This window comes from Neovison vison, chromosome 5 (genome assembly GCF_020171115.1).
Source record: "Neovison vison isolate M4711 chromosome 5, ASM_NN_V1, whole genome shotgun sequence".
Lineage (NCBI taxonomy): Eukaryota > Metazoa > Chordata > Mammalia > Carnivora > Mustelidae > Neogale > Neogale vison.
The window spans coordinates 19,915,571-19,933,013 of record NC_058095.1 but is presented as its reverse complement, the minus strand read 5'-3'; the positions used below and the strand labels follow the sequence as shown (position 1 = coordinate 19,933,013).

The 17,443-nt window shown below is 42.3% G+C and overlaps 1 protein-coding gene across 7 annotated transcripts in view; it reads left to right on the top strand.

Annotated features, from left to right (window-relative positions):
* Positions 1-17,443, top strand: part of ATP6V0A1 (ATPase H+ transporting V0 subunit a1) — a 45,256-nt gene that overhangs the window by 11,575 nt on the left and 16,238 nt on the right. For 5 of the 7 annotated variants that reach the window (XM_044247891.1, XM_044247888.1, XM_044247887.1 and 2 more), the window contains exons 6-15: positions 1,110-1,192; positions 2,154-2,247; positions 5,708-5,920; positions 7,010-7,160; positions 8,059-8,198; positions 8,536-8,693; positions 9,362-9,452; positions 13,206-13,324; positions 14,208-14,424; positions 14,803-14,910. In XM_044247891.1, the coding sequence (XP_044103826.1) occupies positions 1,110-1,192; positions 2,154-2,247; positions 5,708-5,920; positions 7,010-7,160; positions 8,059-8,198; positions 8,536-8,693; positions 9,362-9,452; positions 13,206-13,324; positions 14,208-14,424; positions 14,803-14,910 (1,374 nt within the window). Of the gene's footprint in view, positions 1-1,109; positions 1,193-2,153; positions 2,248-5,707; positions 5,921-7,009; positions 7,161-8,058; positions 8,199-8,535; positions 8,694-9,361; positions 9,453-13,205; positions 13,325-14,207; positions 14,425-14,802; positions 14,911-15,735; positions 15,811-17,443 lie in introns of all 7 variants that reach the window. The other 2 variants (XM_044247893.1, XM_044247892.1) reach the window with 1 other exon arrangement.

The following is a 17,443-nucleotide window of genomic DNA, read 5'->3' as shown; positions in this document are numbered from 1 at the left end:
TGCAAAAAAATCTACTTTACTTTTGTATTGGTATTATTTGGAAGCCTGGGCTTTGTTTTCCTGTTGAAAGTTATCCTTTGGATTTTCTTAAGTGAGTATTCTTTGCTCCACAAAGAGAGATTGGACTGTGAGGCTTCTCAGAGTGAGTGGGTCATGCAGCTGAAATGGTCTGAGCACCTGAGGCTTTTATCCTTTTATCCTCCTGAACAGGAGAGTGGTGACACTTAGGGTTCAGGGAATTCCCAGAGGAGCAGAGCTGGGCAGGCTCCCCGTTGTGGAGACATTGCAGTCTGTAGTGACTCCTCATGTGGAGCTGTTCTCGGGAATATTCAGACAAGTTTGTGGGCAACAGAAACATTATTTTATCATCAAGTTGAGGAAAGGGGTCTGGATAGCTACAGCAGAGCGGCTACACAAGGCACGTGCTCCAGTTTATTTTCCATCCTGGAGAACTTAGGGATTTAAGACTCTGCCTCATTTTCTTCGCTCCTCATCTCCTTTTATCCTTTTAAAGTCTGTTTGTTATTTATTATAAGAACTCTGGAAATATGAGAAAATACAGGCAACCAGAGACAATACTGGTTAACACCCAGTTATGCTTAATTTTCTGACCTTGCTCTGCAGTCCTTGTGTCAGACTCCACGTATGAACTTGGTATTTGGAGTCGAAGGCCCTCCTCCCTGGCCCTGAGATCAAACTTAGCATGAAGCATGAGATTCTATATCGGCATTCTCCCCAAACCCTCACCTCCTTATGGTTCCTCAGTCCCCTTTATCTGGGAACTTCTAAGCGTGGAACAAACAGGAATGGCTTCCTTTCCTCTCCTCCTCCTTACTCAGGCATTGAATTAGTAAAAAGGGCTATATGGTGCTACAAGGAGAATCATCTTAGCATCTGTATTTCAGCTCATGGTTGAGTTTAAAAACAAATACAGAAGGGTTTTTTGTGTGAATGGGAGACTACAGGGCAAATGTTCTAGTAACAGCTTAAACAGTGCAGGGTTGCCATATCCTTCAAGGACTTCTGTTGTTCCTGTAGCACCAAGTAGGGTATTTAAGAAATCTTCCAGGCCAGAAATCTGAATTCTTTGTTTTGGGTTTGGGGCCCAGGGTGACCACGTGCACAAGTCCGTATTCATCATCTTCTTCCAAGGCGATCAGCTGAAAAACAGAGTCAAGAAAATCTGCGAAGGGTAAGAGAGATGTGCCTCCCAGAGGGTGCAGCCAGGCTGCCTATTAAGCCATGGAATATAGAAGAGTGAAACAATAACCCTTTTTAGTCTACTTTGACATAGTGCAAATATCTTTTAATTATATTAAGACTATTTTAAACAATTAGAAATGACCTAAGTTCCTTTTTAAAAGTACTGTCAAAACCACAATTTCCTTTCTTTGAAAAAATGTATTTAGGACTCATGGTTTACAAATGCTACGTTGTTTTAGGACAATGGGTTTGTGTACCCAGCAGTGTGCTATAGGCACTGTGCCCTCACACTTTTCTGAAATTCTACCCATAGGATCTCTTTTCCTTGCTACTTTTTTCTAATAATTTACAATACGATTTGCACTGCTGAGTTTTTATTTTTTTTTTATTTTTATTTTTTAAAGATTTTATTTATTTATTTTTTTTGACAGAGATCACAAGTAGGCAGAGAGGCAGGCAGAGAGAGAGGAGGAAGCAGGCTCCCTGCTGAGCAGAGAGCCCGATGCGGGGCTTGATCCCAGGACCCTGAGATCATGACCTGAGCTGAAGGCAGAGGCTTAACCCACTGAGCCACCCAGGCACCCCTCACTACTGACTTTTTAACACTTTAAGGGAATTCAGTAACTGCAGAGAATGTAAGGGTAGTTCAGATGTTCTTGCTCTGTTTATAGGACACTTAGAATTTATTAATGATCAGCGTGACTGTCTGAGCTAATCCTGTTTTGGTCCTTCTAGTACACTGAGATTTCTTTCCGAGGTTATTTAAAATGGACATGTTAAGAAACTTAAGTTTTCAGGGTGCCTGTTTTCAGTGGAGAGCCTGTTTCCTCAACTCTCTGCCTGCCTCTCTGCCTACTTGTGATCTCTGTCTGTCAAGTAAATAAATAAAATCTTAAAAAAAAAAAAAAAAGAAGCTTCGTTTTTCATGGGGCTATGTCTGTATGTTCCAGGTTCCGGGCCTCACTCTATCCCTGTCCTGAGACACCACAGGAGCGGAAGGAAATGGCTTCTGGAGTTAATACCAGGATTGATGATCTCCAAATGGTACCAGAGGGCTGGAGGGAATTTGTTTGTGTGTGAAATACCATAATCGAAGACCGTTCTCCTTCCTTGAAATACTAACAGTTTATGAGACAACTATAGCAGCCAGGATGCCAAAAACGGAAGTGTCCGTGGGTGACTTGTGCTGTTGGGCGCTGGGGAAAAGTTGCAGGGAATGATTGCTAAAAATAGCATGACAGTGTTAATCATCCTCAAACACGACAGGAATGCTATACCTCTGAAATTCTTGTTGCTTTGAGTATTTAGTTTCCCTCCTTATGAGTCTGAGGTATTTTTTATGAGGTAAAAAAAAGTATACTTAGATGAGAAAAAAGTATCAAGCAATAAAGAAGTAAACATAAAGTCAGTTCCTCCGTCTCTCACACTCTCTCTCCCTCCAGAGGTAGCAGCTCTTAAAAGCTTGGTGTATAACTCTGGTTACCTCAGATCTTAACCACATGGTCTAGCCAGAGAGGCCTACCGTAAGTCTTGTACCCCAGAAGAGACTGACATCACCAGTGTGGTTTATACACTCCATGGTTATCATGAGGTCCTAAGGTTGGAGTCATGATTGAGGCATCCATGGAGGGAAAGCATGGCCAGTTGGAGCTTTGTTCCCAGTTGAAAGGATGTCATGATTGTCCTCTTGAAGCATTAAAACACACAGCAGTCCCTGCTCCCCCTTCTCTGTGATTTTGCCTTCTGAGATGTCAGTTACCCACAGTCAACTGCGGGTCTGAAACATGATCCTCCCCCTGATGATGTCAGAAGGCTAGTAGCAGCCTACGCCATTCTCCTCACTCCATCCCCTCACCTAGACATTGTGTCCTCACATCCTCACCAGAAGGGTGAGTATGGACAATAAGATACTGAGAGAGAGAGACCACATTCACATGACTTTTATTGTAACATTGTTATAATTATTCTGTTCTATTATTAATGCTGTTAATCTCTTACTGTGCGTTAATTTTTTTAAATTAAACTTCGTCATAGGTATGTGTGTGTAGAACAAAATGTACTATAAATAGTTAGATAGTATTAACGGTTTCAGGCACCCACTGGGGATCTTGGGTGGTGTCCCCTACAGATAGGGGCCCGCTGTACTTAATATCAAAGACAGTTCTTTCCAGCAGGGGCAGAATTGTCAGAGATATGTTCTCACTCCTATTTCAACTCCCTTTATCATCTTTCCCTCCAGCTCGCATGGTCTGTGACCCACCAATAACCTATTCCCATCTCCTTTGAGATACACTTAACCTGTTTAATCAAGGGAAGAGAGTTTTTTAGACTTTTAGACCTGCTGACATCTGTGATAGGCCAGTTAGTACATTCTGGGTTCTAGAGCTATCTTATCCCCTCCTTGACTTATGCATAGGTTTTTTAAAAGGCACAGGCAATATGCAGAATTTGATCTTTGAAATATCCAGCTATATGAACTGAAACTTTATTTTTTTTTTAAGATTTTATTTATTTATTTGAGAGAGAGAGTGAGAGAGAGAGTGTGTGTGAGGGGGGGAGGGTCAGAGGGAGAAGCAGTCTCCCCACTGAAGAGGGAGCCCCATGTGGGACTAATTCCTGGGACTCCAAGATCATGCCTGAACCAAAGGAAGTCACCCAACCACTGAGCCACCCAGACACCCTGAACTGAAACTTTAAAAAGGAATAGAGAGTGGGGCACCTGAGTGGCTCAGTGGGTTAAAGCCTCTGCCTTCGCCTCAGGTCATGATCTTAGGGTTCTATAATTGAGTCCCGCATTGGGCTCTCTGCTCAGCAGGGAGCCTGCTTCCTCCTCTTTCTCTCTCTGCCTACTTGTGATCTCTGTCTGTCAAATAAATAAATAAAAATCTTAAAAGAAAAAAAAAAGGAATTGAGGGGTGCCTGGCTCATCAGTCGGTAGAGCATGCAACTCTTGATCTTGGGATTGTGAGTTGGAGCTCCGTGTTGGGTATGGAGATTATTTAAAAATAGAATCCTAAAAAAAAAAAAAGTGGGTGTGGGGGATGGGGAAAGAGAAAAGCAGATAGGGCAATGCTTACAAGTTTATCCAGCATCCTTCCTGTAGTTTGAATAGTAGTTGTAAAATTGTCAACAGCCAGAAGGTGTGAAAATAACTTTGTGCCTTCTCAAGTGATACAAGAGTTTCTCTAGCATGTGTGTTTTTTTTATGGAAGTCACCACCCATTACCCTTCAGAAAGTAGTTACTACTTTTTTCTGAATTGACTTGATAAACCAGGTATGATGGAGCCCTGTGCATTTTTTTTTAAAGATTTTATTTATTTATTTGACAGAGATCACAAGCAGGCAGAGAGGCAGGCAGAGAGAGAGAGAGGAGGAAGCAGGCTTTCTGCTGAGCACAGAGCCCGATGTGGGGCTCGATCCCAGGACTCTGGGATGGTGACCTGAGCCAAAAGGAGAGGCTTTAACCCATTGAGCCACCCAGGCACCCCAGCCTTGTGCATTTTAAAGAAATGTGGAGATTTAAGGTCAATTTTCATGCAGAAGTGTGAGTGGCAGGTTGCTTACCCTTTGGCTTAGCCCCTCTCTTGCTGTTGAAATCGTAAATGGTGATAAACAAGGCATTAGAATGTTAAGTACCCCTGCTCCTGAGGGCAATGTGTACTGGTTTCCAAAGGATCACCACTGAAACGTCTTTTTTCCCCCAAGAAGCCTGACAGAAAGATAAAGACTTAATCTGCCCCACGATAACAGTGGTATGTGGCAGTCTAAATCTCTTCTAAGGGTTTGAGTCCTTTTGACCCCGCAGGGTCTCCTGTCCCTTGTTCCCTGGCATGGAGTCTCTCTTGGCATAGGCGGGCAGCGGCATTCAGCCCTGCCTCTTTCCCATCATTCCCCGGTGCTGGCTTATGTTCAGCGCATTCTCCAGCTTACTCTTTTTAATAGTGGGTTTTGTCCAGTCCCAGCCCTGTGCTGCTGACGTCTTTGAGTCTGAGTTACAGACTCTACATGGAAAGTCATTGCTTTTTTTTTTTTTTTTTAATATTTTATTTATTTATTTGACAGACAGAGATTACAAGTAGGCAGAGAGGAGGAAGCAGGCTACCTGCTGAGCAGAGAGCCCGATGCGGGGCTCGATCCCAGGACACTGGGATCATGACCCGAGCCGAAGGCAGAGGCTTTAAACCACTGAGCCACCCAGGCGCCCCAAGTCATTGCTCTTTAATGATCAGATAAGCTGTGGAGTTGGGGGGAAGATAAATATAGAGGAACTAAAAACTATCTCTTCGGGTTTCTTTTTAGCTTGAAGCTGAATGAAAATGAATATTAGTAACTAAAATTCTAATTCCTTATAATCCTCCCCCCACCGAAAAAAAGCCATTCTAGTCAGAAGAAGAAGAAATCCCTAGCAATCCTTCTCAGAAAGCTGTGCCTCTTGGCCATTCATATGCTGAGACCTAAGCCTGGTGTAGAAGGATCTCTCCTTGCTGGTTTCTCTCCCATAAGGTTCTCAATCAAACAGAGGATCACCGCCAGAGGGTCCTGCAGGCAGCTGCTAAGAACATCCGAGTCTGGTTCATCAAAGTGCGGAAGATGAAGGCCATTTACCACACCCTGAACCTGTGCAACATCGACGTGACCCAGAAGTGTCTGATCGCAGAGGTCTGGTGCCCCGTTACCGACCTCGACTCCATCCAGTTTGCACTCAGAAGGGGCACGGTGAGTCCCCCACAGCTGGCAGTGCAGCTAGGAGGAGCGGTTCCCATCCATACTAACATTAATTGATGACATTTTATGGCATTTTTACTCTCAGAGTTCTTGGGTAGACTCATCTTGTACTCCTCTTGCCTCCTAACAATACATTTCGTATAACCTTGTTTTCCAGATGTGGAAACTGCAGTTCAAAAAAATGAAATGACTGGGCTCTTGGGTGGCTCAGTCCTCAGTCAGTTGAGTATCTGACTTGATTTCAGCTCAAGTCATGATGATCTCAGGGCTGTGAGATCCAGCCCCACATCAGGCTCCGCGCTGAGTGTGGAGTCTGCTTGCCCCCTCCCCGACTCATGTACACACACACACTCTCTCACTCTCAAAATTATTATATAAATATTAAAATATTTTTTTAAAAAAGATGAAATGACTTGGGTATATACTCATGCTTCTTCAGAATAGCTCCTGACCAGAATGTCAGTTTCTTTATCCATTCTCTTTGCCCCTGAGACTGGTTCCTTTTTTTTTTTTAAGATTTTATTTTCTTGAGAGAGAGGGAAGGCAGAGCACAAGTGGCAGGGGGTAGGAAGGGGCAGAGGAAGAGGGAGAAGCAGACTCCACTGAGCAGGGAGCCCCGTACAGGGTCGTTGATCCCAGGACTCTGAGATCATGACCTGAGCCAAAGACAGCCACTTAACCAACTGAGCCACCCAGGCGCTCCCATCAGACTGCTCCGAGAGATAACCCTGGCAGTCCTGTCTAGTAGTTAGAGTTCAAGAAGATAACGCTGCTTTCTCCATAAAAGGGCAGAACAACGATATTCTTAGAAAGGCACATGGGAATGTCTCCAGACAAGGAAGTTCCATGTTTTCTTTGGTTGCACATTTTAGAATTGAATTTTCTCACACAAGGATATTCTTTGTAACACTTACTTTAAATCTTTCACTGTAGATTTTATACCTAGATCATATTTCTCTAAAGACTGGGCAAGATCGACATTAATATAACGTAAAAAGCACCTATTTTATATGTGTAGTTTGATGAGTTTTGATAAATACATATGATCTAATTTTGATATATGTGTTTACTATTTCCCAGGAACACAGTGGTTCCACTGTGCCCTCTATTCTGAACAGGATGCAAACAAATCAGACACCCCCAACCTATAACAAAACAAACAAGTTCACATATGGCTTTCAGAACATAGTCGATGCTTATGGAATTGGAACTTACCGAGAGATAAATCCAGGTAAAAAAGCTTGAATCTTCTTCCTCTAGAGGTTTTATTTGTTTGTTTGTTTGTTTCTTCTAATGCCTCCCTTCAAATGTTCCTGAGTAACTGGCATAAAACTAACGATGTAGTCAAGACCTCAGCCCTGGTGGAATTCCTGTAAGGAGGTGCCCATTTTGACACAGGGAGGGAAGTTTATTACTGGGCGGCTCTCCTTTGAGACATGGTTTTATAGGAGTGAGCTCAGGGGATTGGATTCTTTTGTGTGCCCTTACAACTATGAAACACCTGGTTTTCTCTAGCATACCATTTGTAGGAAGTGCTTTAAGCAAAAAGTTTGTTCCGAGATTTCTTATATTTTTAAATGGCTTCCCTATTCCAGGTTAGAGAAAACATAGCAATTATCGACCATTTTAGACACAAAACAGATTTCACAAAGCAAAAACAGGAGAGTAATATATTAAGTCACAAGTCTTAAAATTTGTTTTTAGCTGAAGTCTGCGGGACTGGCTTTTCTCTGGGCTCTGGGCTTCCTTCCTCCCACTTACCTGGGAACTTTATTCAGCTGAGAAATGGTTGCTGCACAAGAGAAGAAAGCTTGCCTGTCAAAGGAGCAGCGTTCTGGGGTTAGAGAAAGGGAATCAAAGAACAAACCACACTGTTGCCAGGGCTAGGGACAGAACTTTCACTTCCTGTGTTCTTTGTTTAAAATGCTAATGGTCACCCGGATCCCATCAGAGCTGCTTTGTGAGGACTTGGGGATCCTGTCATGGAAGATTTTCTCTGGGAGTCCGTCTGACCAACAGCTAGAGAATAAGTCCCCTTATACTGATCTTAGTGTATGAGGAGGAATGTGATCTGTTGCTGATGGTCACGGTTTCCTGTACTTTGCTTTTTTCCTCTGGTTTCTTTATAGCTCCATATACCATCATCACTTTCCCTTTCCTGTTTGCTGTGATGTTTGGGGACTTTGGCCATGGTATTTTGATGACCCTTTTTGCTGTATGGATGGTATTGAGGGAGAGCCGGATCCTCTCTCAGAAGAATGAGAATGAGGTAATGTTTGCTCCATCTGTGTTGGACTGAAACTTTGCATCTCTCAAACATTCATTATAAAATTATGATCTGGGAGTCCTTTATCCATGCATTTACAGAAAAGTTACAGAGGCCGTTGCAGGAGTAGAGAAATTATATTCATTTTAACTCTAAAGTGGTCATGTGTTGTGAAAGTAATTTCTTGTTAGCACTGTATTTGGCTTTTACTCTAAGCTCTCTGACCCGAGGTGGGTGGGGTAGATTAGTGTGAGAAGAAGGGTCATATATTCTCTGTAACATTGTCACAACATGAGCCATGAGGAGTACGTTTCATTGATGTCTTTCTTCTGGTTCCCAGATGTTTAGCACCGTGTTCAGCGGCCGGTACATTATCCTGTTGATGGGCGTGTTTTCCATCTACACTGGCCTCATCTACAATGATTGCTTTTCCAAGTCTCTTAATATCTTCGGGTCATCCTGGAGCGTACGGCCAATGTTCACTTTATATAATTGGACGTAAGTTGCAAAGAAGCTAAAAGTCAAAGTTCATTCCCTTTCTGTTCAGCTCTGATTGTCCAGACAAGAGGTAAACTTATACCTCTTGAAGAGGTGGCTGACAGCGTCTCTGTTTAGGAAGAATCCAGTGTCCCCTCTTATTTATGCCCCAGCCAAGCAAATGTTTGTGATTCCTTCAACACTATCAAGAAACTGAGTGCCTGGAGTGCCTGGGTGGTCCAGTCAGTTAAACATCTGACTGTTGAAATCAGCTCAGGTCTTGATCTTGGAGTTGTGAATTCAAGCCCTATATTGGGCTCCACGCTGGTGTGGAGCCCACTTATGCTTAGCCAACTGAGCCACCCAGGCAGCCCTAAGTGTGGAGCCTATTTAAAAAAAAAAAAGAAGAAGAAGAAGAAAAGAAAGAAACTGAGACTGTAAATTTAGGCACATTGTTTCTTCTTGTAAATTAAAAGCAGAGTCCCCAAATTCCTTACTTAATTGTGTAGGTGTGTTTGTTTGTTTGTGGTCTTGTTATTTCTGCTCCCTTCTTATTCTCAGATGCTAGTCGCTCCTCTTTTATTGAAGAGAGAAGACAGCTGTAGTAGTTTCTTTTAGGATCAATTTTGGACCCCAGCAGTTTCCCTCTCTTGATAAAAATAAATCGAACTTTTCTCCTGACGTGGTAGGGAGGAGACACTTCGGGGGAACCCTGTTCTGCAGTTGAACCCATCCGTCCCTGGAGTTTTTGGTGGACCATACCCTTTTGGCATCGATCCAGTAAGAACACTTCTTTCCTTTTGTCTAATACCACATTTAAAAAAAAGATTTATTGGTTTATTTACGTACTTACTTGAGAGAGAGCGAGAGAGAGTGTGCCTGTGTGTGGGGGAAAGGCAGAGGGGCAGGAAGAGGAAGAGGGAAAGCATCCCAAGCTGACTCCTTGCTGAGCACAGAGCCCGTTCCAAGGCTTGGTCCCATGACGCTGAGATCATGACCCAAGCCGAAACCAAGAGTCAGACGCCCAACCAACTGAGCCACCAAGGTGCCCCTAACACCAGATTTTTAAACTGTAACCTGGAAGTGAGAGAATTAAATTGAAGATAGTTAACTTGGTTTTTAGCTGAAGTATTTTGTGTAGTGGTCTAGAATACTTCCAAACCATAAGAAACCCAAATGCCTTGGGGAGCCAAATAATTTTTCCTGTACTATTTATTTCAGAGGTGTGTGATAATTTTGACCCTGGGAAGACTGACTTTTAAGACTCCTTCCCAGTTTATTTCTGTTTAACTTAGTTTGGCTTTTATTTTTAGCAGATGTTTTAACAAAGTAGAAGCAGTTCTTTCTATGGATTTTTAGATTTCCATTTTTATCCTTACATACTTACAGAAACTTTTCCCAGAATTAACAAAAACAAACAAAAAAAAAACTTAGGCAAATAAAGTGTGATCAAATCTTTTGTATTGTCTGTTTAAAAGGGGATGGAGGGAGGAATTTAAGAATGAGCATTAGACAAAAAGGAGTACAGAATTCCAGAGGAAAAACAGATCGTTATGGGACAGAAAGATCAAGGTTTCTTTAAAAAATGGGCATTAATTTGGCCTTTAAAAAATATTTCAGGGGCGCCTGGGTGTCTCAGTTGGTTAAGTGTCTGCCTTCAACTCAGGTCAGAATCCCAGGGTCCTGGGATCAAGTCCCACATTAGGCTCCCTGCTTGGCGGGGAGCCTGTTTCTCCCTCTGCCTCTCTCTCTCTTTTTCTATCTCTCATGAATAAATAAAGAAAATGTTAAAAATTTCAGACTGTTACAGGTGAGAGAGAAGTATGTGCAAAAACATAGAAGTGGGGAGATACAAAGTTACTCATTTTGATTATTATAAAAGCAAATGTTAATGAAATGGTCGCTGTGGGCCAATCTCTATACTCTGCCCTGAAATATTTCTAGCGGGGAAGTAAGTACTGCTCTCCCCGTCATACAGATAAGGAGACAGAGGCTTGAAGAGGTTGAATAACATTTCACATAACAAATGTTTACTGAATCCCATTGTGTCTAGGCATAGTGCTTGCTGGGGGAAACATAATTGCAGTTGTAGCCCCTCCCCTCAAGTAGCTTAGTCTAATAATAATACTAGGTAACATTCTATAGTGTTCTGTAGTTAACAGAAAGTTTTTTGGTTTTGTTTTGTTTTGCTGTTGTCTTTCATACATCTCATTTGATGCTTAAGGGTAGGTGTTGAGTTTGAAGAGCCTGTTGGACGTGCAGGTATACATGTCCATCAGGCCGTTGGAGCTATAGAACTGAATCTCAGGGCACACTGCGTCTGAGAGAGAATCAGCCACAAGTTTTCAGGTTAGAAGTCGCCGAGCGTGAGCACTTCACAAGGACCTCGGTTCAGGAAACATGATGCCAGGCTAGCCGGTGGAAGACCTGGCTCCTCATGTTCCTGAGTCTGCACTTCGTCCTGAAGAAGACAGTGGGGGTGCAGGGTAGGTTTGGGCACAGGGAGGTGCCTGCATTGGAGGCGTTGGTTCAGGAAACATAATCTGATGGTCAAGTAGAGGCAGAACTGTGGAAAATATTGCACATGTCCAGGCCCAGGTGACAAAGCTTAAGGCAACTGATATTTAAAAATAGATGGAACTCCCCCAGAAGACAGACTGGAAGAACAGGTGAATGACAAGCTTATGGATCCCACAGGTCGGCAAAACTCCAGCACCAGGGGAAGAGACTATTTTGAGCTCCAGGTGTTTCCTCACAACTCGTTTGTCCTTCAGACTAACAATTTACATTTCTTTTTTTTTTTTTCCTTTGTTTCTTTCTCTCTCTCTGTTTTGTTTTGTTTTGTTTTCCTTTTTCCTGTTTCAAATAGATTCTTATTTTCCAAATAAAATTAAAAAAAATAAAAATAGATGGAAAGACAGCACCATGGGGATATGATCAGGAAAACAATGACCGTGGGAACATCTACAAAATAAATGTCCCAGCTTCTTCAAATATTTTGTAAGGAAAAAAAAGGAGAGTAGAGGGAGAATTTATAGATTAGATATTTAAGAGCTGTGTCAGTGTAGAGACCTAATCTGGACTCTACTTTGAATAAATGAAATTCTTTTTCTTTTAATTGAAGCATAGGGTGCCTGGGTGGCTCAGTCAGTTAAGCATCTGCCTTCATTTGGCTCAGGTCATGATCCCAGGGTCCGGGGATCAACCCCTGCTGAGCAGGGAGCCTCCTTGTCCCTCTCCTTCTGCCTCTGCTTCTCTCCCTAGCTTGTGCTATCCTTCTCTCTCTCTCTCAAATAAATAAAATCTTTTTTAAAATAAATAAATAAATAATTGGGGCACAATTAAAGAATTTTAAATACTGACTGTATGTTTCATGATATTAAAGAGTCATTGTTAATGCTTTTGGGAGTGATAACAGTATTGTGGTCATGTTTTAAAAAAAATTAGTCCTTACCTAAAAAAGGTAGGGTGTGGTGCCTGGGTGGCTCAGGCAGTTAACCATCTGATCTTGATTTCAGCTCAGATCATGACCTCAGGGTCATGAGATCGGTCCCCATGTCCATCCTGGGTGTGGAGCCTGCTTAAGATTCTCTCTCTTGGGGCGCATGGGTGGCTCAGTGGGTTAAGCCTCTGCCTTCAGCTCAGGTCATGATCTCAGGGTCCTGAGATTGAGCCCTGCATTGGGATCCCTGCTGAGCAAGGAGCCTGCTTCATCTCTCTCTTTGTCTGTCTCTCTGCCTCCTTGTGATCTCTCTCTCTCTGTCAAATAAATAAATAAAAATATTAAAAAAAAAAAAAAAAAAGATTCTCTCTGTTGGGTACCTGGGTGGCTCAGTCAGTTAAGCATCTGCCTTTGGCTCAGGTTGTGATCCTGGGGTCCTAGGATCAAGTCCTACATCCGGCTCCCTGCTCAGCAGGGAGTCTGCTTCTTCCTCTGCCTCTCCCCTTCCACCTGCTTGTACGCCCTCTCACACTCTCTCTCTCTCAAATAAATAAAGTCTTAAAAAAAAAATTCTCTCTCTCTCTCTTTCAGCCCTTCTCCCCACCTCTCCTCCTTTTCCCCAGCAGGTGGGCTCTCTCTTTCTTAAAACAAACAAAAAAAAGAGTCAAATATTTACTGGTAAAATGATATGATATCTGGACTTTGCTTCCAAATAATATGGAGGTGGAAAGTAGTTTGTCTGTATGATAAAATAAGATTGACCTTGAGTCAATAGGTAATTGTGCATCTGGGTCATAGGTAAATGTGAGTTTGTTATACTGTCCTCTCTACTTAAGTCTGTGTTTAGGATTTTCTATAACAACAAAACAAAACAAAACCAAAAAAAGCCAGGAGCACCTGGCTCACTCAGCTGTTGGAGTATGCAACTTTTGATCTCAGGGTCATGAGTTCTAGCCCCACATTGGGAGTAGAGCTAACTTTTTTTTTTTTTTTTTTTTTGGTAGAGCTTACTTTTAAAGAAAAAGAAATAGGTGAATAATATCCTATTCACGAACTCTGTAATGCCTTTTTGTTTCCTTGTGTTGTGACAGATCTGGAACATTGCTACCAATAAACTGACCTTTCTCAACTCCTTTAAAATGAAAACGTCTGTTATCCTCGGCATCACCCACATGATGTTTGGAGTCACCTTGAGCCTCTTCAACCATACGTGAGTTGCTGTATTTATGTCACAAGAACACGCATAGCTTAGATAATGCTTTTGCATAAAGATATAATGGCTTATTTGGGGAGGAATTAGTAACTTAGAACCCCATTCTGTGTTAAAGAAGTGCTTTTATAAAAATCTCATATTCTTTTTTTTTCTTTTAAAGATTTTGTTTATTTATTTGACACATAGAGAGATCAGAAGGAGGCAGAGAGGCAGGTAGAGAGAGAAGGGGGAAGCAGGCTCCCTGCTGAGCAGAGAGCCCAGTGTGGGGCTCAATCCCAGGATCCTGAGATCATGACCTGAGTTGAAGGCAGAGGCTTAACCCACTGAGCCACCCAGGTGCCCCCTAAAAATCTCATATTCTTAAATGAGGCTTAATATTAGTCCCTTAACAATTCATAACTGCAGTGAAGATCTTTGAAAAACCTTATGTCATTTTCATCAAAATGAGTGAGTTATCTTTTTTCTTTTATGGGTAGCTCATTTAAAATTATGAACTGTGGTCCCAGAATGTACTATATTTTCTAGTCTCTTTCTCATGGGAAAAGATTACTGGGGTTGGTACCAGGATGTTCAAGGTCCAAAAGTTTGGAAGTCACGGTTAATCCTTCTTGTTTCTGTTGGCCTCCCGTGCTTCTGGCTGTTGCTTCTTTAAGTGATAAAGACAGAATTGAGGGAGCTGTAGGTAGGAAATCTACTAAGTACTCCGTTTCGCGTAGGGGTGACCCTGGGTCTCTTCACCTTTAAAGTAAGCTCTGTGCCCAGTGTGGGACCCAAATACACAACCCCGAGATCAAGAGGCCCATGCTCCACTGACTGAGCCAGCCAGGCACCCCTCTGGGTCCATTGACCTTTAACATTTTTTTTCTCTCTTCCTTTCTAGCTATTTCAAGAAGCCCCTGAATATCTACTTTGGATTTATTCCTGAAATAATCTTCATGACCTCTTTGTTCGGCTACTTGGTTATCCTCATATTTTACAAGTGGACAGCCTATAATGCTAATACATCCGAGAAAGCACCGAGCCTTCTGATCCATTTCATAAACATGTTTCTCTTCTCCTATGGGGACTCTAGTAATTCGATGCTATATTCTGGACAGGTGCGTCAACCCAGAGGTGGACTGTCTTAGGTGGTTACCCCAGGTCAGGAAGCCAGATACTTCTGTGACTCTGGAAAAGCCTTTAAAAATCTCTTTCTGTGATTTTAGTTTTCAGACCATATATCCAGACTTAAATTCAGCCCATCCTCCTTAGCTTCAGAGGACCTATTATAACTCCTATATCCACAAAGAGCAGAATCAATAACTCTCATACTATGAGACAATTCCTGGGCTTCGCCACAACATCATCTAATTATTTTGAGAAGCTAGATAGTGTTATTGTTAGATCAGTAAGAAAGTACTGTTTAGGGGATATTTGTGCTGGAGTTGGAAACTGCATGTTTGATTAATGTGATGTGCCTTGTCCTTACTTTGTAGAAAGGAATTCAGTGTTTCCTGGTAGTGGTTGCACTACTGTGTGTGCCTTGGATGCTACTGTTTAAACCACTGGTCCTTCGCCATCAGTATTTGAGGAAGAAGCATTTGGTGGGTGTATTTTTATTGCTGAAAGTTACTAGATTTTTCCCCCCTTGAGATCAAGGCAATTCCTCATCAGATATAATGAATTGTGCATAAGTCTATATGATCTTAAAATGCACCTGTGTCCTATCCCAGCATGAGCACTGGACCTGCTGAAATTTAAAAACAAAAAAACCACATGTATTTGCTGTTCGAACATCTGGATTCAGCTTTGTGTAGCTCAGGTAGAGAAAACAAGTCATAGTCTTTACCTTTCCTGGCCATGCTTTGCTCATGCTGTGCTCAGCACAGTCCAGGTCTGGGCCTGCCTGGATGCAGCGTCAGCCAGATCAGGGCTGCAAGAGCTGCAGGGAGGTGAATCCACTCATGTGGTTTGCCTGGGCAACCACAGGGCTGACGCTGAGACATTTTCTTTTAAAATGACTCCATGATACTTTCACCAACCAAGACACCCGGAAAAAACATTTGGTTTAAAGAACACTGATTTTTTTTTTTTCCTTTTTAGAAAGGAGCACATACACTTGTGTTTACTTAATGTATGTGTGCTTATGAATTCTACACACACACACTTAAGTTGCCAGATTTTCATTTCTGCCTATGCAATAATGCTTACTTATTACACTGCCTAGTAAAGCCCGAAAGATCTTATTGCATGACTCTCAAAAGGCTGTTAGGTTATTATTCCTGTTGGAGAGCAGCTGAGTTACAAGACCCTCCTTCTTCCTTTTCTGACCATCTTCATCCTTCCATGTACCCTCCATTCGTCTCCCCCCTCACTCCCTCCCACTTTTTTTTCTTTCCCCCTTCCTCTTCTCTTCCATTCACTATCAGGAAGGGCAGCCTGTGGAGGCCCCAGTCAGCCCAACCCCGAGCCAGCAGGGACTAGAGGCAGCAGCGGCTGCAACAGTGAGTGAATTAAAACTGACAAACCATCACATTTTGTGTAAAGAGGTGGCAAACAGTGCAGCAGAATTCTTTTCAGTTACATTGAGAGCATGGGACATGTGTGCTCTTGGGAAGTATATCCTTGTTACTCATTGAGATGATGACAGAAAAGATATCCACCTCTTATGAATAAGTTCTAATATCATCTTTACCATTGGTCTACTAAGTTAAGTTTCTATTAAAAACTGTAAGTACAGTGCTATCTATGGAAGCAAAGTGACTATTGTGCCCTCTCAGAATCCCATCATCTTAATCCAAGATGGCAGCTCTTGGACTCATCCACTTTCATGTCTGTCTTTTGTCACCATGTATTAGATGATTTTTCAGCATGGAGCGAGAACATTCCTGTGATTCTTGAATTAATTTCCCTGCTCTTTAAACTTCTGGTTTGGAGGGATGCATGGGCATTTGGTCCATTTTAGCTATGACTTTCTCTCCTGCCAGTGGGACCTTATACATGTCTGCTCTTTTGTGAGAGACTCAGAAGCCCTCCTGTCCTCCGCTGCTCCAGAGACCTCCAGTCTGCGTGGGTCTCTGTGCCCTCTGCATCTGATGCAGTAAGCAAAGTCATCTGTCTGGATCTTTCCTTCTTTAAATATCAACTCATAATTCAGCAACAGCACTTCAAATTAAAATTAAACATTTCAATATTTGTCCTTAATGATATCTCTTAACAAAACTCTTTTAATGTGCTGAGACCAACTTAGACCAGTCAATTCCAGGTAATTGGTGAGATTTTTAAAATATCACCAGCAGTGATCACACATGTTGCTGGTGTGATCTAGTGACAGAAAGAAAATGAAATATTTAGATGGAGAACTATTTCCTTCATTAGGTGTTTCTGATCATTTTAAACTTAGATACCTGCCATAATCATCCTTCTAGAATGAGTCTAAAAGGGCTGACATTTTGGATCAGAAGATCATTTAATGTTGCTGCTTGAAATTATGTTCAGAGAGAGACTCTCTCCTTTCCTATGAGAAATTTTTTTTAAAAGCCCACAAAGCACATACTATCCATTTATCAACATTCTTTCCCAATGCTCTTCTTTTTGCTAGTCTTAGCATATTTATGATGTGCTTCTGAGGCATCCGTCTTGATGCTCTTAACTCTGGTATCCCCTTTCTGTGACACTCTCCAAATTAAATGTCCCCAGTCTGGAAAGCTGCACATTCATGGGGTCTTCTTCACCTCACTGGTTCTTTAGCAAAATATCTGGCTCTAGAGAGCAGCCTGAAGGCATCAGGACGGTCATTTTACAACAAGGACCCTGAATTCTTGACCCTAAGGGCTGAGGATATGATCATTGATCTGTGTTTCTTCTGTTCTGTGTCCTCTTGGTTGTCTGTAAGCGATGTGTCACAGTTTACTTTTTTCTTTTTTTTTTTTTTTGCTGATGTATACGTCTCATCCCCTCTTCCTAGAACTCTCATGTCCTGTGTCCTGAAGGGACACTTGTTGGTGTCTGCCTGGGGAGATGTTTACCTGTCTGCCCCTCACTCTGTCTGCTGGTTGGGGAAAGCTTCAGAAATGTCCTTCTGTTTGGGGAGCCTGAAAGCCTAAAGGCTGCCTGGACCCTGTAACCCTTGTCAGC